The following is a 23,179-nucleotide window of genomic DNA, read 5'->3' on the forward strand; positions in this document are numbered from 1 at the left end:
CTGACATCCAGCTTTGGCTTTTTTCACATGGTTGTAGGGCTGTCAGTGTTTTCTCTTTCTCTTTTCCCACATGTAGATGATATCAGTTGATCAATGGAAGAATACACAAACAACTAACCAATTTTAAAAGCTCCTTCTCTATTCCTTTCTCTCCCTCTCCCTCCCCCCCCATAACAATCGTATGCTTAACAACACTTCTTCTAGTAATTAAGGGAAAATGTAATGATACCTCCAACTGGGCTTTTTAAGAAAACATGACATCTACTATTGAAACGTTAATTTATCGTTTCCCATGGGACATCAGTTTTGAAAAACAAAACACTGGATTTAAAAGGTGTTGTCTGCTGCAGCCCAGCGTGGTTATATCTTAAATTCCATGCCATTATCATCTCTGTCAAGCATATTAAGAGCACAAAGTAATGATCTAATTGTGCCCTACTCAGAACACTTTGCATGTCTCACATTTGGATTATCAGTGGGTGGGAGACCAGGGTAATATGACATGTTCCTCCCTGAGCTTAGCAAAATTTAATATACACTTCTATCCACAAATGCAGCTGAAAAAGAGCACCTTGTTTGTTACATTGAAGATTTACTTCAAATAACAGCAGTAATCTGCTATTGTTGGTGAGTACAAAAAAGACTAGGCTTTAGTCAGCAGAAATGAATCCAGCCAGCTGCATGTTGCCCACCTGTATTATTTATTTGAGAACGGTGCAGTATTTTTTGTCAACAGGCTTACACAGAGAGTTATAGGTTGCATGGTCAAGATGTTGTAAGATCCTTTTTGGACACATTTGCAGTAGGTCAAAAGACACTGCGTTTTCCCTTCTAAATGCCAAAAGGCCAAACTATAGATAGATGCTCTCTTATTCCATGAATTTATTTTTTTCTAAAATTCATAGCGTATGGGCTACATTACAAATGTTAATGGTACTATTATAGGATCATAATTTAAAAATTGCAAAGGGTTGCAGCAGCATGTCATTCCCCCACTTTATTAAAATGAATGAACAGATGTACAATTTATTTCTGCTGAACTATCATCTAAATTCATAAGCTATTTCTCATGTGTCTAAAATCCTTGTTGGTTTCCCATTTTCTTTGCTTTAGGAAAAAAAAATTATGCTCTCGCATTTATTCCTCTGGGGATATAAACGAGGAGTATACTCTTCACTTCATTCACTTCAGACTAATATCCGTGACATAGTTTAAACCCCATCTCTTCAAGGCTATTCAGCAAAAGCCAGGCAACAGAACACCCAGGATCCAACTGGAAATCTCCCTGCCACCCATGTTCAAGACTGAGAAGTTGAATCATATGAGATTATCTGTTCTCTCTGACAGAGTGAGGTGGTACACAACCGCATTTAAACTTTTAGGTTGACACCTGTAATAACAGAAAAAGGTATACAATTAATAGCAAGTTTGTTTCCATACTGGTCAATTTTGGGGAAACTCAGGAGGGGGCAAATGACGTGGTGATGGCATAGATATTAATATTAATGGCATAGATATTAATAGGGTTTTTTTTGATTCGCCTCAACAATTAATGATGCTTGTTATTTATATAGCACCAGACTGCACTGCCATTGTAGGTGCTTCACTGAAGCAATAAACAAACAAAACAAGATGACTAAAAGGACTAAAAAATCATAGTCATGAAGAGCATTAAACAAATCCATTGCCATGGGAAAAATTAGTATAAAAATTCCAGACCGTTTACTATCAATATATCATCAGTCTTACTTGTTTGGCAAGGTTTGCAGGCAACATTTTGTACTTGTTCACAATGTGCCCCTGAGGTTCTGGCCGCATTTCCATTGCAAATCCTATTTCTAAGGGTTTATGTTGCAAGAGAGCAGTAAAAATGTGCTACAGGCTGCAAGTAATATTGGCGTTCTCGGCCTGTGAACTTTTTTTGTTTTTTTTTTAATTTTATAAAAATCATTTTGGCAAGGCCAAAGGAGTACAGAATGTGAAACAATCTGCTTTATTCACTTTGTAACTGTTCTGTAATTTAAACACAGCTTTGCAGGAGAGGTTAGGAATATCACCTAGTTGTTTTTGTTGTTTTTAAAGGAACACAGAAAAATGAGCACAATTTCCTTGAGAAAATGAATTTTACACATGTGCAATAATCACTTTCCATCCAGAATTCCCTTCCAGTTGATTGGTCGTCTGTGGATAATGGAAACAGTGCAGCAATCTATCCCATAAGATAGGCCTTGATCCATCTGTTTAAACATAGGCCCAGTAAGTCAGTGGGGCTAAGCATATGCTAAAAGTTATTCACATGTGTAAGTGCTTTGCTGAAAGAAAAAAGACAAAACAGCCATGTAATATATGAAATTCTGGACACTCCATTAAATGGCCAAGTGTCTCTTTATGTGTTGTCTTTAGAGTTCTGGTCTACAAGAGAAGATAAATCATGTACTCCTTGTATCTGGAAATATTAATTCATCCAGCGTGAGTGTATAAATGCACCCAGACACCATAGTGGTGGGTGTCTTGCATATATGCGATAAACAAATAGAGGCATTCAGAACTTCATAAATCTTAGCAACAAAGGGATAAAAATAACCTATTTCTTGGCTAAAACCTCATGATATTTCAGATTGGTACTGCCAGAAGTAAAATAATGTTCTACTATAGAAGGTACCATCCTCCAAATGAGATGTTGGTCACCTTTTATATTAAGGTTACCTTTTATTAATGTAACATTTGTATTAACATAGCACCTATGATCCATAATCATGGGCTAGGATCCCATGTGCTAGGTGCTGTACAAACTCAGTCCCTAGAGCCCGTAAACCCAAAGGCTTTACCATATAATAGATTAATGTTGTAAGCATGGTACAGATTTGAGTAGTATGTGTTATAGATGGTTATAAGCACAGCAGTAAATGGCCTTAGAATGGTTAAAGGCAATGACAATAAGCAACCTATTAATCTGATCAAAGATATACATATGAGAGAGATGTCTTTACATATGCAAATTGTTAGTTAATTACATGCCAGATAATGGGGATTAAGAATATGCAGCTCCCTTCCTGGGTATGGGTGGTTGGAAATTTTCTGGTGATATTTTGTTTTACAGAAAATGCAGTTTCTCCAGTATCAAATTTTAAAAAAAATTATACAAGTTTTCCCAATTTTCTTCCCCTCCAGTTGAACTGGTACAGTGGTCTTGGGAGATTTAGTCCATCCAGGGATCCTGGCCCATAGAGGAAAATGGGGCATGAGACACCTAATCTACAACTCCTATGAGACATCGTGGTGGCTGCAGTTCAATATCAAAACAATGCTTTGATTTTGTTCAACAAACTGGAATGAAATGTTTTGACATTCAAAATCCAAAGTTTTAGGAACTTTCCATTCTGCCAAACATATTAATAGTTTTACTTTTTGGCTAGAGTTGAGCAAAAACCAATATTAAAATATCGTAACTGCCTGTAGGATAGAAATTCCAGTTTTTTGACTAGCTCTATCCCCGCAGGACAAATTGAACTTCTTTTTGTGCGTCGCAAATGACTTCTTGTGTGCAGCAATTTATGGGCAACTCTTAACAATAGAGCTCAGTTGTGACTTTTGGTAAAATCTCTAATTTGCAGGTGGTGGCAAAACACAGCAGCCCATGAGGAGTTGGGGAACATATGATGCTGCTGGAAGCACAATCTCTTCCAGATTTCCGCTATATATACGCCCCTGGTACCATCCCTTAGGATGTTGCAGGATCGAAGTCCGTGGCTCCCCCGTCGACTCCACCACCACCGTTCGCGGTGGTGGAGTTCCAGAGTTGACGGGAGCGCGTTCGGAGTTCGACATATCGCGATATGTCGAACTCCGAGAAGTCGAATGCTACCCGCCGACGAGGGCGGGTAGTATAGACGTACCCAGAGACACAAGCTACTTCTTCCCCCACCTCATTCTGCAGCTGGAAAAGCAAATGTGCTTTTTGCAGCCGATCCCAATTTCTATAATGGGCAGAACCAAAACCCCAGATCAGAACACTGCTGAAATGGGAGGGGGAGGGGGGAAGAAACCTGAAACCTGGATCAACATTTTATGGTTCAATTCTATTTATTTATTCATTGACATGAAGCCTTTTTCTTTCTCGGCATTCAAGCTACAAGCTTAATTAAAGACAATACACCGATGATCATTCATAAAGTCGAACCTTGTGAACGATGCTATACAATTGTGAAAAGGTTTATTATTATGGGGTCCTACTCTAGTCTATATATGTTCTTATATTGTGGGTATCATTGCCACAATACCTGAGTGCCTTGCAGTTGTCCATTGTGACATAAGTAACGTCTATCAAGTATGTTTTTTCTTTCTCTCATCTCTCCTGGAGGAGAATTGTATGTGCAGTAGCTTTCTGTTTTTGTAGGGTTTTTTGTTGGTCTTGTGTTTTTTCTTCTGTAGATAAGACTCAGTGTTTAGTGATATAATATATAGGCGGTTTTCTTGGTTTTCATTCTATAAACAGGCTGAGGGAATTTCATGTTCATGAAAGTGTGAGAATATTAGCACTGTGTAGTGACCTACATAGCATAGGCAGACACTCGGCTGCCTTGGCAGTGTTCTCCACATGTTGCTGCTAATGCATCTAACTCCTGACCTGCAGTTACCCTGCAGTTCCTGTTCTGGACTTCTCTTGAGCTGAGAGAGTCTGACATCTGTGTCAAATTTTGTACTGAGGGCAGATACCCACAGGTGTCTAGGATGAGACCCGTCAAACAGTCACTTCAGAGTGACCTTCATTAGAAGAATATTTTACATATATATAGCACTTTTCATCCCAATGGACCCCAAAGCAGTGTACAGATTGTGGGCCAGATTAATTTCCATCGATATAAGGTAGTATAAATTGCAACTCTGCAACTGGAGGAAGAGAGGTATTTATTTCCAAGGAGAGAGACAATGATTCCACTGCCCTCCAACCTTTTGGGTTCCGCCCAGGGCATTAGTTTTAATTTTCATAGGAATCTTGCTAGTAGAGGCTTCTAAGGACATTCCCTATTGAGAACATCTCCAAGTTGTCATGGCCACAACAGATCCCCAACCAGCAGTACCCTTTTCAGGGCAGTACTGAAACCGTTAGACCCTCTTAGCAGACAAGGGACATTACAGATACACTGAGCATCCCAAATGGTGGAATTTTACATATCAGGGTCCCTGTACTTTGATTTATGGGGGAAGAAGCCAGCATCAATTGGTGGAAATTAGGTCCTACATCTTTCTTGCTAACTGTGATATCTATTTATTATAGATACTCATCTCTCACGACTAAAATTCAGTCCATCTCAGGGGTGGCAGTAACAGGTTGCTGTAATGGCAGAAGCAATACTCTCCAATGGCTAAGGAACAAGAAATGGAGAATACCTGATGCATTGTTGTGAATTTTGGCTCATCAAAATGGAAAATTATCCAGATAGAATTGAGCAAAACTGCTTCCTATTCTTATAAGAAGTGCCACGAAACCCTTGTGGACCAGAAGTAGTCAGGGGATGCATTCTACATCTTATCCCAAACATAGGACTTGCTGCAACATGACACTCCCAATCACCCTGCTGTAGAGCTGAGCAGTGAACTTGATTTTTCAGTTCTCTGGCAATTCTGAAAAATCAAAAAAAAAAGTGGATTAAATAATCATTGGGCATGAGCCATTGAGTGAGAATAACCTTCTAGCCTGGTGGTTAGGGCACTCACCTGTAGCAGGGCAGACCTGGGCTCCAGTCGCTAGTGCGATGGACATTTACTTATTCGTACAAAGAGAAGACTCAGGGAGGCCCACCTCCCAATAGTCTGGTTGTTAGGGCACTCATCTGGGAAGGTGGAGACCTGTGTTCAGGGTCTTGTTCCAGGGTGGGGATTTGAACTTGGGTCTCCTGCATCCTACATAAGTACCGTAACCACTAGGCTATTGGGTAAAAGGTCGCTATGACTGGTTTTGTGAATGGTACCTGAATCTATTTCCAAAAATGGACACGTCAAAATGGTTTAGACATTTCCCAGTGTTTGTTTTCCTTTTGACCAAAATAATTCTCCAATATCAATACAGATTAGCTAAATATTTTGGCTGGCCCAAATCTGCATTTCTCTGCGAAAAAAAGGTTGGGATAAAAGATGTTCACTTAGCACTACAATACTGGAGCAGTTAGTAAACTACCGAAGCCCACCTCTGAACATGAACTAAACTGCCAAGATTTCTGGAACCTGCTGCCATGGAATAGCATGTGGCCCTAACTTATTGGTCAAACTCCCTTTGCTTGAGAGACATCTAAAATTAGACTCAACAAAGCAATAAAACACACTCTCACATACAATGTACACATACAATGTTCTTTCCAAGCCCATTCTAGAATGTGCTAGCAGAAAAAACACAACCTTAATAGCAATTGCTTTTTTGTCTCTCAGTGAGACAGTTCCTTCTCCCCACACAGAAGCTCCTGGTTTTATGAGTGAAAATATCATGAGTAATTGAAGTTGAAAGCCCCACTAGAATATCAAATTAGAAATTAAGCTAAAATGCTCATCAGCCAAAGCATAGGAATTCAGAAAAAAAATTCCTAATGCAGTGGTAGAAATACATTTCTCTAACTGCTTCACTAAGTAAATTGATTGAATTAAATGTGCTCTGTGGTGCTAGCTAACCTTTGACCCCGGTTACTTAGAATAATCAGGAGGCTAATTATCTTGGCACGAGCTAAGCTCCAAATGATCAGAAACACTGTAGGGTTCAGAGAGCCTACACCAGCATTAATCAGGATGTCATCAAGGTTTGATTATAAATCCTAAAGATCACAAGACTGATAAAACACTGCTTAATTTGCTGAAAATTATATATCTATGTATTAACCACCAAGCCGAACACCTGAAAATTATTGCTTTCTTAGGAAGTGTTGGAGTCAGGTGTCTGCTTTCAAACATCCCACTGTTCAGTAATAAATGTACTGATCAGCATCAGCACAAAAGCCGCATTAGCCAGATTAAAAAAGATTTTGTTCTAACGTCAAATAGATTTTGATTTTCCTATTGGGGTTTGTAGCTCCATTGAAATCATTCCTCATGTTTCACCTCTCTCATTATGAGCTTATTCGGAGGCAAGAACTGGCATAGATTTCTGCCTACCTGCTAATGCAGCAGTATTCTCACTTCCGAAGGGAGAAAGAACTGCTGGCTGCAGCGTATCATATAGCTATATACAGAAATAAAGAGATGTTTATTGTCCCTTAATATTATTTGCCATAGAACTGGCAGGCTCAGTTGGAAGTGCTTCATATGGATCTGTGCCTTAGGATCCAAATATTTAGTAATGGGGTTGCTTGCATGGTTTTGCTTGGGAAAGGTTCAGAATGTACTTATCTGTGGGGATGTGTTTGTTATTAATAGTTTGCATAAATACTAAGAATAAAGATACATTTACAGATAAAGAAACATTCAAAAGGAGAAATGGCATAACTGTTTAGTAAGCAAGTTTTCTTCATACAAGTCCTGATCCAGTGTCATAGAGTTTAAGGCCAGAAATGACCACCAGATTGTCTAGCTTAACCTCCTGTGTATCACAGGCCACCAACACCGCCCACATGCTAAACTCAAAACTAGACCTAATGTACATTGAGGCCTGTGAACAGAAGACACACCCACCCACCACCCTCATTGATGCAAATAGGCATTGGCTAGGCCTCAGGGTCCTTCTAATGCTTGTCACCTTGACCTACAAATATAACATCCCCTTTTATTTTCAGCAATGTGTAGATATTGGCTATTGTATTAAACTGAGAGAGATAAGGGCCTCGTCAGTGCTTTGGTACTTAGGTCTACAAGTATCTGTAGTATGCTGGATAGTTTTAGATAGATTCTGACATGAAATTATGTAAGTAATTATGTCATTCTGGATCTACATCTTTGTTCATGTTTATTTATAAGCACTCAAGTGATTATTTCTCCATCCACATTAAAACGTGTGCAGGGTAGGTGATGGAAAAAGGAATGATTGTGTTCTATTAGGCTGTGTGCCTTCTGAACGCACTGTTAAGAAAATTTAAATTACGGGCAAGAAGACAAAAGTGGATTGAATGCTCCCTCCGCAGACGTTGCAAAGAAGAAACAGTACCACAAAAGTCACTCTGAAAGGAGATGTTTAGTTTTCCTTTTTCACTATATACTTTTCTTTCAAGTACAGATGAAATGAGTATCTAAGAAAGGAGCTGGACAATGGGGGATGGAGAAATATAGGTTCCCTTAAAACAGAAAAGAGAGACTCCATTTAGCATATCTTTACTTTCTTCCTGACCTACCTCTCTTTTACTCAACCTCAGATAGTACATCCATTCACTCCATGCTTCAGTCACTCCCCATCACAGCACTTCCCAGTCGACATTTAATTCACACACACTTTCACCTTGTGCATTCACAAACTCCTTGCAAACTCTGCTTTGAACACTGCCATCATAATGCCATACAAGAAGGCTCACATCATTCTGAAGTCACAAGGTTGGTGAGATTCCATTACATCTATTATTGCTTCTCCTTTTTGACCTTGGGAGGGGAGTCTTTTTGTGCTGATGGAGTTGCAGACCCATAGTCCAACTGTTCCCTATTAGTGTAACGATAGCACTGTGTTCTTCAGAATGTTGGCAATATGATAAAAAAGTATCTTCCCATGAGAGGAAAAGAATAGAAAAAGAAAGAAAGAACTAATCATGAAAGTTCTCCTACTATAATCCTTAAATGATTCTCCTTATATTACGGCATTTTGATATACCACTGCTATTTCCATTCAGTGAATGCTGCACAAACAGGAGATATGACAGATAGTTTGATGGAAACTCATGTACTTCCTCTCTGAGATTCTGCATACGATAGACATTATTCATCAGCTTGAGAAAACAGAGTCTTCGGCTTGCCTGGAAGAGTTATTATGTGCAGACAGTGTGAAATACCGTACCTCTGGCCAGAATTTCCCACCCCTTCACCTCCCACTTCCCCTAGAAAATGGATACTGGTTAGAAGTTTGATCCAAAATTCAAACAAATTTTGTATTATTGCACATAAAGCTACCTCCTTCCATCTGTACCTCCTGCCACACTATGAAACTTTCCATAGTTCTTAACTGACTCCAAAAAAGAGTTTTCAGACTGGGCCAACTTCATACATCTCTCTGCTGGAGGGGCTTGTAAATCTAGGGCATCTCACCCACGAGTTGGCACACTCTGAAATGCCAGAAGTTTGGGGAATTGATTACGTTTCATTGCTAAAATATTCTAGAGATACAAGTTGTTCTGATGCATGTATGGTGCTCGCCAAGGACCACAGGAAGAGGCTTAAGCACTGTTGAAACATCTGCTGTTGGCAGCAGGGATTGTGATCAGCTGCAAGTGAATAACCATCTTCACTGGGAAATTGGTTCTTTAACAGTTGAGAGGTACAGTGCAAAAAGTGACACGATATTAGATAGGATGCTTAGGCTTCTTATCTTATTATTCAGCTGCTTTTTCTCATCTATCCCAAGGATTCTGCCTTGGAGAAGGTCTCACTTACATTGTAATTTCTATTCCATGCTGAGAGCTCTGTGCAACATTGCAACTTCTCAGCAGGATTAAAATGCAACAGTCTTAAAGGGATCATAGTGTTTTTGCTGCATCACTCAAACTGTGCAACAGCTTTACAAAGTCCAAGGCTGTACTACAATTTCCTTGCATTTTGCAGGGTACAGCATAGTTTGGGGGAATTGTTAAAACATGATTCAGTCCCATCTACGCTACAGAATCAAATTGTGCTTTAGTCTGTATTGTAAACCTGGTTACAAATAGATATTCCAACATGGTGGCAATTAAAATGGAGGTGGGATTTAGGCCAGAAAAATCAACAAACCTGTTCATTGTTCAATGATGCTAAAAGGTTTGCCTCGCTTGTATAAAATATGGAGGTATACATGGGCACAATGAACAGTGAGAGCAATTACCAGCTGGAACAAATTACCGAGGGGTGTGATAAAGTACTGCTCTTTTAGGGTTTTTAAATCAGAATTGGATGGTTTTTGAAAATATGCAATAGTTCAACCATAAATTGTGTGGCTCAATGTTGGTGGAGTTCTAAAGGCCAGCAGGTCAGACTAGATTATCCTAATTGTCCCTTCTGGCCTCAGAGTTTGTGAATAATTTGACCCAATGTATATGGCCTAGACAGATATTTCTCAGTACTTAGCATAATAGATATGAACATTTTTCCTGTTTGATTTCTAGGAATGGAGTCTCACAGGAAAATCAGACCAAGAATGCCCTGTACTTTATTTTTGTCGGCAATGTGTTAGCAGCAAGTACATGTACTATGTGACTATGTGTGGGACTCCACAGTGAAGACTTAAAGAAAATAGCAACAAATTATCCTTTGATCAAATAATAATTTCCTTTTCAGTTCTGAATGATCATCAGCTTGAAGTTCTTTATCAGCCATGTTGAAATTATTACATCTCTTATGTTTGGAAGAGTGCATTTCTTGACATATTATTTTCTATTCAAATCTGTACTCAGCCCTAATACATTTTAAGTCTAGCAACATACTTATTAATATATTCAGAAGTACAATACTTATCGTTCAGGCTCAAATCAACCAAATAGGGGTGGTGAGCTGATTTATGTTTTTAAAAAGCAACAGATGCAATTTAATCCATTCAGAAATTATGGGTTCACAGAACATTAACTACTGACTATGGCAGTAGTTATACATATGACCTTTATTACACTAGAATTTTAGCTGGCAAAGTTTGCTCCCTGGTCACATTCAGAAATATTCTTTTGTTCTTTCTTTCATTGATTTGTCATTATGCACCCATACAGAAAAACTATGTATCGGTATGTATATAAAAACAGCCATTAGATGTTCCCTTTACAAACTCTGGGCACTCCGTCCAAAACATAATCTTCACAACAGCAAAAAATTGCATTACATCACTTAAATCCACAGCAAATTCCCCCACTGCCCACCTTCCACAAAACCAGTAAAATCAGCATGGATTTACCACAGCCAGGAGGAGATCATCGATTAAGGACACTTGGGCCTGGTCTACACTAGGCGTTTAAACCGGTTTTAGGAGCATAAAACCGATTTAACGCCACACCCATCCACACTGAGAGGCCCTTTATATCAATATAAAGGGCTCTTTAAACCGGTTTCTGTACTCCTCCCTAACGAGAGGAGTAGCGCTAGTATCAGAATTACCATATCGGATTAGGGTTAGTGTGGCCGCAGATCGACGGTATTGGCCTCCGGGCGGTATCCCACAGTGCACCACTGACCGCTCTGGACAGCAATCTGAACTCGGATGCAGTGGCCAGGTAGACAGGAAAAGCTCCGCGAACTTTTGAATATTTCCTGTTTGCCCAGCGTGGAGCTCCGATCAGCACGTGTGGTGATGCAGTTAAAAATCAAAATAAAGAAAGAGCTCCCGCATGGACCATGCAGATGTGATCGCTGTAAGGGCAGGCAAATCTGTTCTATCAGCGCTCCATTACAGAAGACGAAATTCAAAATCATTTTTAAAAAATCTCCAGACAGACGCCATAGCAGCGACTCAGCGCACTGCTGCGTGACGAGCGTAACGGAAAGCCAAAGAATCAAATGGACGCTCATGGACTGGAGGACTCAAGCTATCCCACAGTTCCTGCAGTCTCTGAAAAGCATTTGCATTCTTGGCTGAGCTCCAAATGCTTCTAGGGTCAAACACAGTGTCCGCGGTGGGTCAGCAATAGCTCGGCAATTTACGCACCCCCTCCCCCCACCCCCAGAAGTGAAAGGGAAAACAATCCTCTCTTGACTCTTTTACATGTCACCCTATCTTTACTGAATGCTGCAGATAGACGCAATGCTGCAGCAATCAACACCAACATCCTTGCTCCCCCCCGCCATGGGTGGCTGATGGTGCAATATGGCTGATATCCATCGTCATCATCAGCCTATTGGCACATGGGGCAGTGCAAAAGGACTGGTAACCATGCCGACTAGCATCAGTGAGGTCGATCAAGGGCGCCTGGCCCTAATTTTTCCTGGTAGATGGTGCTCTATGGCTGGTAACCGTCCTCCTCATAGCAACAGGGGGCTGAGCTCCCTTCATGTGTAAAGAAAAGATTCAATTGCCCCTGGACTAGCAGCGGGATGCTGGGCTCCTCTCCTCCACACTGCTTAATGTCCTGTCTGGACTATCATAGCAGCTGGAGGCTGCCTTCCACTCATTTCTCACTAACAAGTCACTGTGTCTTATTCCTGCATTCTTTATTACTTCATCACACAAGTGGGGGGACACTGCTACGGTAGCCCAGGAAGGCTGGGGGAAGAACAGAATCAACAGGTGGGGCTGTTGCAGGAGCACCCCCTGTGAATAGCATACAGCTCATAATTTCTGCGGGATCTGACACAGAGCAGCTGTGCTCTGGTTCTATGATACAGTGGTTCTCTAGTACACTTGCCCATATTCTAGGCAGGACTGATTCTATTTTTAGATACCAAAAAGGAGGAATTGACTCAGGGAGTCATTCCCAATTTTGGCTTTTGCGCCCCTGGCTGATCTCAGCCAGGGGCACTTATGACAGCAGCAAATGGTGCAGTGCAAAAGGACTGGTAACCATGATCATCTTATTACCAATTTATGGTATGGTAGATGGTACAGTATGGCTGGTAACCATCTCTGCTGTCATGCAATAGCAAAAGCATACTGCTGTGTAGCGCTGCTGAATCGCCTTGGTGAGCGGCATCTAGTACACATACGGTGACAGTCACAAAAGGCAAAACAGGCTCCATGATTGCCATGCTATGGCATCTGCCGGGGCAATCCAGGGAAAAAAGGCGCGAAATGCTTGTCTGCCGTTGCTTTCCCAGAGGAAGGAGTGACTGACGACATTTACCCAGAACCACCCGCGACAATGATTTTTCCCCATCAGGCACTGGGATCTCAACCCGGAAATTCCAAGGGGCGGGAAGGCTGTGGGAACTATGGGATAGCTACGGAATAGCTACCCACAGTGCAACGCTCCAGAAATCGACGCTAGCCTCGGACCGTGGACGCACACCGCCGATTTAATGTGTTTAGTGTGGCCGCGCGCACTCAATTTTATACAATCTGTTTTGCTAAACCGGTTTATGTAAATTCGGAATAATCCCGTAGTGTAGACGTATCCTTGGGCAGATTCTCCCTTAATCCCCTAAATCTCCAGTCCTTCCATTAAATTGACCTTCCTCTGCTACACTATGCAGACCACAATCTTAGCCTCCTTTTTCTTTTAAATCATCATTCAAATATGTGGTATCAGCAACGTTAAAATGCCTCAGAGGTTCTCCATAAAGGGGAACAAATTCTGCACTGCAATTCCTACTGCAGTCAATAGAAATTGTAACCATTTGATAGCAAAAAAAAAAAGTACAAATGCATTCAAAATGATGATGGTCAATTCATATCTTCAGGAAGATCTTTCCTAATGTACAATTCAATTATTTTCTATATCTCTTCCATCCCCCTTGAGAATATTCTGTATTAAGAAGAAAATAAGGAAGCAGCTAGAAGAAATATCATTTTATAAGAAATAAAGTAGCCAACAGCCTGAACTATTACAGTAAAACAGTGAAAATTACTGAAGGCTACTCAAGTGATTTACATTTTGCACTCTGCTCTTTAAAAGAATATTGCATCTAGTTACGTCGTCAAATCCTGGTCATGTTATAATAATAACTTACAATTCCATAGCACCTCTCATCTAAATGGTTCCCGACGTGCTTCATATGTTAATGTTCAAACTGTGCAAGGAAAGCCTTAAATACACTACAGTAATACAGCTACCTCTAGGGTGAAGAACAGCAATTGTCTGTGTGAGCACAGTCAAGGCTACACACCACTTAAAGTAAATGTCATCCAAAAAAAAAAAACCCACAGGAGAGAGTTATGAGGGGAGAATATAATTTTCCAAGCTGCAATTTGGCAAGGTCACAGGGTTAACAACAGCCTTATTCGTACGAAAAGTTCAGTAAATCTTTAATGGTCACAGTGGGTCATGTCCTCTGTTTTACATTGAACACTGTGCCCCCTAACACCATGCCAGGACATTTGATCACTATTGGACTCTGAAGGAAGAGCGATCAAATGGATCACCAACATCACTTTGTGAGGTGCCCATATGTTAATTGAATATTTCTATCCAGTCCCTAATCTGGCAAGTTTGGAACGTCTGATGGGATCATAATGCCAGGTGATTTGGCTTATCATTGGCCAGAAAGTCTGGTTTGTGTCTCCAAGTGAATTCCACTATAAATGTCAGCAATTGACATTCATGAGATTCTCTCTGCTGGGTTCTTTGACACATCAAACCTATGTGATCACACCAAAGATTCATGTGTCCTGGGAAGTATTCTAGGCATAATGCCATAGAAAACCTGCTAGCCTCTTACCAAAGAAATGCATGAATACTATATATGCACATCTCACAGCTACCACTGAATAGCAATATGAAAGGATAAAATATACAAAAAATATAAAATATGGAACTTTAATAAACCTAATTTGCAAAAACCTGCATATCTAGAACTCATGTTTTAAATACAAGGGATTGTGGGAAAGAATAGACGTGAGGTGGTTCTAAAGCAGGGGTAGGCAACCTATGGCACGGGTGCCGAAGGCGGCACGCGAGCTGATTTTCAGTGGCACTCACAGTGCCTGGGTCCTGGCCACTGGTCTGGGGAGCTCTGCATTTTATTTAATTTTAAATGAAGCTTCTTAAACATTTTAAAAACCTTATTTACTTTACATACAACAATAGTTTAGTTCTATATTATAGACTTCTAGAAAGAGACCTTCTAAGAACATTAAAATGTATGACTGGCACGCAAAACCTTAAATCAGAGTGAATGAATGAAGACTCGGCACAGCACTTCTGAAAGGTTGCCGATCCCTGTTCTAAAGGGTGGTGTTGGGAAATATAGCGGATTGATCTCCCTCTGGGAGCTTTCTCTAGTCCTCTTATGGAGCTGTGTGTATTAATATATCTCATCATCTTTCATCATTCATGAGATGTAGACAGGAAAACAAATGCCATGACGATAACACACACAACACCTTCAACTGGAATGGTGCTCTGATTAATGAAAACTGACTTGCAGTTTTAATTTGGTTGTTCTTGAGTGGGGCCAACAGTGTGTGGAATCCTAATGAGCCTTGATATACAGATCATCAATTCAAGCACGTTTTTCTCACATTGCATTTGCTGTTCATTGCAGCTCTTTACTGGGTTAGTGTCCGAGTCTAAGGCAGAATTTGCTCAATGGCCTTACAAAGGGCACATCTTCGTGCTCATACTCATTGCTGGATGCTAGTCACCCATGGTACCCCAGTGCGTTTATTATTATGCACCATATGGACACATCATAAATAAAATCTCACCTGTTGCAGAAACTTTGTTACAATTTTAGCCAAGAAGGCAATTTTCAGATAGAGTGTGGAGTTTTGATCAAGGTTGAGTGTTTAAATTTGCTGATGCTGCAGTCCCATTAGCTGATCTCTTAAGATTTCAGCTCTAAATGGTGGAACTCCCCTAAGATCTGTTGTTCCTCTGATATTTTTCCCATCTTGAACTGCACCGAATCAGTAAAATTAGGCCCTTTCCCCTATGGAACCAACACTTTAAATGTTATTGTTTCATCATCCTTTTTTTAATAACGTAGAACTGCCTTCCCAGTTCCAGGGCAAGGGGGTTAGATTTGAATGTTTGATTTGAGCCCATTTGTAGAAATAAGGCATATAACGCTTTTGAATGAGTTAAACTTACAGAGCCAAATCCTCAGCTGTAATAAATGAGCATATATAGCTCCATTGACTTCCTATGGCAACTTACACCAGCTAAGCATCTGTCTCGAGGTGTTCTATTTATAATTTTTTTATGTGGGTGCTGATGGCAGCAGTTTAAATAAAGTTCTGAACTCATCAATTTTATTCTTAATTGATAGTGGTGCTTTGGGGATGTGCGGATATTTAAAATGAGTAAAATCAATTAACTCGCGATCTAATTATATGTGTTAGCCACTGTGGGGGGTTTTACAGCACGGCAGTAGCTTTTCCCTATTCAGCACCCTGCCTTAAGAGTGTAAATCTTGCATTTGGAGAGATGATGAACCTATCACTCTGTTTCCCCCATTTCGAAAACTAGCTTGAGTTCTGAGTTCATTTTTTTAACCCTTCTTTTTTTGCTTTTGGTTTTTAAGGGGGAGCCATTGTTACTACAACATGTTTTTCTAGTCACCATGGAGTCTGTTCTGTGTATAAAAGGGCCTTCCAGACTAGAATGACACCAGAGTTTGTCCTTTATATAACATATACTGTATTTTTTGTCCACAGTAAGAATTTTTTTTCTCTCTCTCCTTCTTTCACACTCTCATACGAGTGATATGTCTTCACATTATCCATGTACTAAATCACAGAGCCAATGTGATAATTTATCATGCACATTTGATCACTTTGCTTCCTAATCCATCTCCCCTGGATTTAGTCTAAGGGTATGTCTTCACTACCAGCCGGATTGGTGGGCAGCGATCGATCCAGCGGAGATCAATTTATCGCATCTAGTCTAGATGCGATAAATCGATCCCCGAGCGCTCTCCTGTCGACTCCTGTACTCCAGGTCGGCAAGAGGCTCAGGCAGAGTCGACGGGGGAGCAGCAGCAGTTGAATCACCGTAGTGAAGACACCATGGTAAGTAGATCTAAGTACGTCGACTTAATCTACGTTATTCACGTAGCTGAAGTTGCGTAACTTAGATTGATTCCCCCCCAGTGTAGACCAGGCCTAAGAGCTCATCTACATGGGGAAAAACCCACGGTAGCTGATGGGCACTAGCTGGTGCATGTAGCTACTCCACACTAACACCCCATGTGAACACTCTTACTGCGCACTAAGAGTACCTTTGAGCACATTAGCTTAATGCACTTTGGAAGTGTGCTAAACTAATTTGCCTAGGGGAACACTTTAGTGCACAGTCAGTGTCCTAACAGGGAGTGAGTCCGGAGTAGCTAAAGTGCTTTAAATTCACACCCTAGCTTACTGTGTCTTAACTTCCCCATGTAGACAAGCCCTAACATTCCAAACTCTAAGCAGCTTCAAATAGCTACTTGCTTTGATGGTCATCTGAAGTGCTTGTAAATTGCAGGACACCTAGGTTAATGTAACTTGAAGGTTGGAGTTATCAGGTTTAACATTGTTGTCTTTCCCAGAGGAGTTTCAGTTACTTAACCGGCTGGTATCATAAGCTCGGAAGGTTTCTGGCCACACCAGGTCTAACTGCCCTTTTCTGAATTGCTAACTCACTGTCATTGAAGCCACTGGGAGTTCCTCCTGAAAAAGGAGTAGGTAAGAGTCCCGAGAGCATAAGAGAACCACCCTCAGTTAAGATATTGTTAAATCAAATGTCCTTAAACTGACTTTCGTGGTCTGTGACCTGGCTGAAAAACATTAGAATTTCTGCCAGCTTTTCCATCAGAGTCCAGCATCATAACTGGGGTGTTCTTCTATATTTACCTTAAGGACTAGATCTTCAAAAGGACCCAGCTCCAAATTAGGCACCTAATGAAACATGACCACATTTTCAAATTGCTCATCACCCAGCAGCTCTTGGTATTCTTGATGGGAGCTGCAGGGGAGTACTGAGTGCATATGAAAAATCTGTCCACTTGATTCAGAGGTGGCATTTTCAAAAACACCTATGTGAATTAGGAGCATGAGTCCCAATCCCTCCATGGGGCCTTGACCCTGCCTTTATTGATGTCAATGGCAAAGCCCCCATTGATTTTAATGGTGCAGGATCATGGCCTAGGGGCTTAAATGGGAGATGAACCCTCTTGAAATCTGGCCCCCTATTTAGGTGTCTAAATGAGAGGTGTTGGGTCCTGAACACCTTTGAACATCTGGCCTTTGCAGTGCATGTCTAGTAATTGTATAGAGCCAAGACTGAGAAAAACTTAAAATATGGAATCTGCTGATTTTTTTTAAGTAAAAAATGTCAATAATAGTAAATGCTCATCTTGCTACTGAGTTGTGGCTGCAGTGGGGCTGGGAGAAGTGGAAGCACCTTGAGAGTGGGAGCGGGTGCATGGAAACTCAACTAGGAACAACTAGGGCCACGTGCCACACGTGTCCTCCTCTTCTGCCCCTCCCCCTCCCTTGCCTTAAATATGTGTATGGGGCGGTTGCTCCTTTCTCTTTCCCTTCTCCCCACCTCCTGTACTGCAGGACTCAGGGAAGGGAAAAGCTATTGTATGCTGCCTCTCGGCACTGGAGACTCTCCTGCTCACTGCTGCTGCCATTGGTCAGTGTGGGTGATAATAGGAGAGGAAAACTGGAGGGGAAGGAAGGTGGCTGCTGTTTGCTGCCTAGGCAAATAGCTATTTTTGGCCTCCCTGTACAGTGGCCATGAGCACCGCCATCCATGGTGAGGGGGTCTGCACCAATATCTTGCACACTGTAGAGCACCCTCATCTTATCTCTGCTATCTCCAGCATGAAGGAGGGAAGTGGGCTGGGATGCTGGTTTTCAGGCAGGATGCCCTGGCAGGCCTGAGTGTGTAATGGGCCCATGGTGTTGACACCCACCCTCAGGTTTATAGTCTACACGGGCCACCGGTGCCAGATGAGACCCACCTCTAAGAAATCATGAGGCAGTGCAGTGTTGGGTTAGAAAATGGTCTGGTTTTAGGTCCCTGTGACCCAGTGGACTGCCTGGACACTGATCCTGAGTACAACAATGCATGGTGAGAGGGTACGCCTCCATGTCTTGCACGGCCTATTGCTGGCTTCATCTTATCTCTGGTCTGGAGGAGGGAGGCTGGGCAGGACTTTTGCTTCCAGTCAGGGTCCCTGGGCAGGCCTGAGGGTGTAGAGGGTGCATGGCCTTCGAACTCACCCTCATGTTTGCTGTCCTTGGGTCCATTGGTGTGCCAGTTGAGGTCTGTACTGGAACAACCCCACTGGGTAGTATGAGGTTTTGGCTACCCAGTTTAATAGTTTTAAATAAAGTTCAGGCCTCCACATTTAACCATACTGTAGTGTATGTTTCTCATTGTTCCTGGGTCAACATCTGATAAACTTTGCAGGGCTGCAGAACTTAAACTGTTAACAGACTGGAGAGGGATCACTACTGAATTTGCTAATTCAACAAATCAATCATGGGACTGAACTTGGAAAGCTGATTTCAACAGAAGTTACAGTTGCTTAGCACCTCTGAGATTCAGACCTTAAATGCTACAAGAAATGGTGGATTCTTTCAAAACATGAGACCTGAACAAGTGTGCTTTATAAGTTACAGCACTTTTCTATGTGGAGTGGAGCACCTTCTTGGTAACCATTGCTTCATTATATCTGAGGTTCTTAAAATATTGTATTTTCTTTTGATCCATTTGAAGTCAAGTTAACATATTGTTAAAGTATTATTTCAGGTTAATTAAGCTGTAAATGAGCTTAATGATCTGCCCGAACCGAAGCTCAATAACAAGCTATGTATTAACTCCCAAAATCAAAAGAAGCTTTAAATTTCTTGCCAACTGTACTGAAGACGATAGAAACAGACAATCAATAATGTTGCCTTTCTTAGAAAATCAAGTCTGAAGCTGAAGAGCTTGAAACAAATGAATTTTAATGCATGCACTCAGATTCTCCAGATAAATTCAAAAAGGGCTTGAGAACCTAAGTCAAGTCTGTTGGAAGAAATGAAAAAGAGGACACTGAAGACAGAAAAAGACATAGTTGCCTCCCCTATATTTTAGTATTGGGGATCAAATCGTACCTACAAGTAACCAGATTGCAAAGTCTATATTGTAATAAGATTATAGTTTAGATCTTCTGTCTTGGGTAATATTTGGAAATCCCTGTAACCAGTGATGACCTGCAAAAGTCTTAAGAACCGGTTCCCTACCGGTTCTTCGGTGGCAATTCAGCAGCGGGTCCTTGACTCGCTCTGGGTCTTCAGCAGCACGTCGGTGGCGGGCCCTTCAGTGCCACCAAAAGCCCGGAGTGAGTGAAGGACCCGCCGCCAAAGTGCCGCTGAAATCCCGGTAGGGAACTGCCCGGTGAGTACAAGCCCCCTGTCCCCCGCATCCGACCCCCACCCCTGACTGCCCCCATCAACCCCCCCTTGTCCCCTGAGCACCCCTCTCGAGACCCCCACCTAACTGCCCCCAGAACTCCACCCTCTATCCAACCCCCCACTTCCCCAGACCCCCACCCCCAGAACCTCTGCCCCCTCCAACCACTCCCTGCCCATTATCCAACCCCTCCTCCCAGACCCAGCCCAGCCCCCTTACCATGCTGCTCAGGGCAGCATGTATGGATGCTGTGCGGCCCACTGGAGCTCGCAGCCCCACCCCCTTACCCTGCCGCTCAAAGCAGCAGGAGCTGCAGAGCTACCCAGGAGCGGTTCAGAGCGCGGGCGCCGGCGGCGTGGCACACTGAGGCTCTGCAAGAGGGGGGAAGGCGGGGGAGGGGCCGAGGGACCCTCCCCAGCTGGGAGCTCAGGTGGGCCGGTGTAACGACAGAAAAGCCTCCCTCTCCCAATTACCCACCCCTTTAACAACTGGTTCTAAACCGGCTTCTAAATTTAACAACCGGTTCACGCGAACCGGTGCAAACTGGCTCCAGCTCACCACTGCCTGTAACCTCTCAAAATGTTTAATTATTATGGGGGGAGTAAGGTTGATAAGATAGAGCAAAGGACTCCCCATCACTACTCCTTGGCCAAAAGTATTGACACCGCTACAGTTGCATAATGGATGAATTTTGTCCCTGGGAATAAAAAACAGTATTGCCACTGGCAAAGCAGCCACAGGCAAACCAGTTAGGGGAATGGAGGCTACTTATATTAGTGAAGTTTGCAGGATGGGGCCATTGAGGGGCTAATCCTGAGATGCTGAGATCTCCCAGCTCCTAATGATCTAAAATTGAGCTGCAGGTGATCTGTACTTCTCAAGATTGGGCCTTACGTCTCTCTGAGCCTCAGTTTATCCATTCATAAAATGGATATATCAAAATTCTTCCCCACCACAAGATCATGGAGAGATGTATTCATTACATGAATTAATATAAAGTGCTTCTGCTGCCAGTGCTTTAGAAGTGAGGAATGTTGTTGTGTCTGAAATTCATGTGCATCTGCAATGTTTACCTAATATACTCTTGCTAAGCGAGAATAGCGTTCATATACAGTTTGACTGGACCATAATCAAGTTGTAGATTACCCAGGTAAAATTTGGTTAATTGACCTGTAAAATAGCTGCAAACTTCCCATAAAGACAGTTCTTCCCTCTGAAAAGAGAATGTCATGCATGATAGTTATGGGAACTACATAGTAAAATGAACTGCAATTATTCTATGCCAGAGAAACTCATCGGGGAAAAAGCAGGACAGGGACACAAGTCAAATATTTTATTTATTTATGACACTGTAATGAGCAGTTAAAAGAAGGGAACTTTGTAAAATATCAAAAGGCAAGAATCTTAAAAGAAGACTGAATCGTGTTCCATCCACCCTTTTGCTTTCTCAGTTCTGAATATTTCTTTTTCCAGTAGTTGTGCACTTCCGCACCTCTGTGTGTTATCTGTAGGGCATTAACTGAAGTTACTAGATGATTTTTTTTCCCTTCTCAGTCAAGTGCTTTCAAAGGATGTTTTCTATCACATTGTTACTTATCTACAATCTATCAAGAACAGAGGCAGTGCAGTAGTAATGCAGTATCTTACTCTTCATGCTCTGGGAATGTATTATTTATGGCCTATGAAATTCAGTTTCACTCAAGTATTACATCTTTCTCCTGATGTAAATAATTAATGCTGGCTTGAACAAAAAAAATGTGTGTGGTCATTACTGGAAAATAGTAACTATTATTATTGTTACTAATACTAACAATTACTGTTTTAGTTCCAAGCTACAGTAAAGGAAGGAGTCACAAGAGTGATAGTGAATTTATCTGTTGAAGACCGCGATGATCCAGCAACAGGAGCTTGGAGAGCTGTGTATACTATTATCAATGGAAACCCAGGACAGAGTTTTGAAATCCATACCAATCCAAAGACGAATGAGGGAATGCTCTCTGTTGTCAAGGTAAGGACAATTTGCTTTTGTGTAATTTATTATTATTGTGAGGTGCATTACGCACGAAAAGGACCAACTACTGGAATTGGCTAGTCAAAAGTATGTTGTTAACTAGCAGTTCCATTTAGGCAACACATGTCACTCCTTTTGTGTTACAATAACCATGTTGGATCCTGCTTACTGGAAGCTAGTAGCCCTGCTACTATGCTAGAGTACATGATACTCTAGCATGTGGTTTTGTCGTGTGGCTATATATACACAGAGAATGAGACAGAGACAACACAGCTTGTCTGGTGCTGAACTTGGACCGGCCAGCAGGATGTAGCCAATGAAGGTGCTGTCCCTTTGTGACTAATTCTGTCACTTACAAGCTTAGGTGAATGTTATATGTGCTCTTTGCATCTGGTACTCTGATTTCTTGATGTGTCTTACAGCCTTTAGACTACGAGATCTCAGCATTCCACACACTGCTGATCAAAGTAGAAAATGAAGACCCGCTGGTTCCAGACATAGCCTATGGCCCCAGTTCTACAGCAACAGTTCAGATCACTGTTCTGGATGTAAACGAAGGCCCTGTTTTCCACCCAGACCCAATGACAGTGACCAAACAAGAAAACATCCCCATAGGCAGTGTTGTGTTAACAGTAAGCGCCACAGATCCAGATACCTTGCAACACCAGACTATTAGGTGAGTGAAATATTCTTTACTCTAAGTCTACCAAAAAGTGAATACAAATGTCTGTTGTGCCTGCAGAGCTTGGCTGTTAGTACTGCATTAAATTAAATTCATTTGGGATCTGGATAATAAGGAGTGAGGATTTCTTTTTTCATAATGAAGAGCTTCATTATCAGGAAGACAAAGAACTACATTAGGCAGGTGACAATAGTTTTCCAAGTTTTAAGTTACGGCAATAGAACAATCCAGCGCCACAAGTGGTGGAGTGAAATAGTTATGGTACAGAGTTCTTAGAATGATTTGTAACCTGCTTGTTATTCCTCCCCCCCCCCCCCCTCCGCCCAGGAGATCACAAGAAAACTGGTGGTGGTGTTTTTTTTTTTTAAT

The 23,179-nt window shown here is 41.7% G+C and overlaps 1 protein-coding gene across 12 annotated transcripts in view; it reads left to right on the forward strand.

Annotated features, from left to right (window-relative positions):
* The window catches only part of CDH13 (cadherin 13), a 748,254-nt gene that overhangs the window by 637,746 nt on the left and 87,329 nt on the right, over nucleotides 1-23,179 (forward strand). For all 12 annotated transcript variants that reach the window (XM_039502842.1, XM_039502836.1, XM_039502840.1 and 9 more), the window contains 2 exons: nucleotides 21,943-22,125; nucleotides 22,551-22,804. In XM_039502842.1, the coding sequence (XP_039358776.1) occupies nucleotides 21,943-22,125; nucleotides 22,551-22,804 (437 nt within the window). The remainder of the gene's footprint in view (nucleotides 1-21,942; nucleotides 22,126-22,550; nucleotides 22,805-23,179) is intronic.

The sequence above is a fragment of the Mauremys reevesii genome, linkage group 16, assembly GCF_016161935.1.
Source record: "Mauremys reevesii isolate NIE-2019 linkage group 16, ASM1616193v1, whole genome shotgun sequence".
Taxonomy (NCBI): domain Eukaryota; kingdom Metazoa; phylum Chordata; order Testudines; family Geoemydidae; genus Mauremys; species Mauremys reevesii.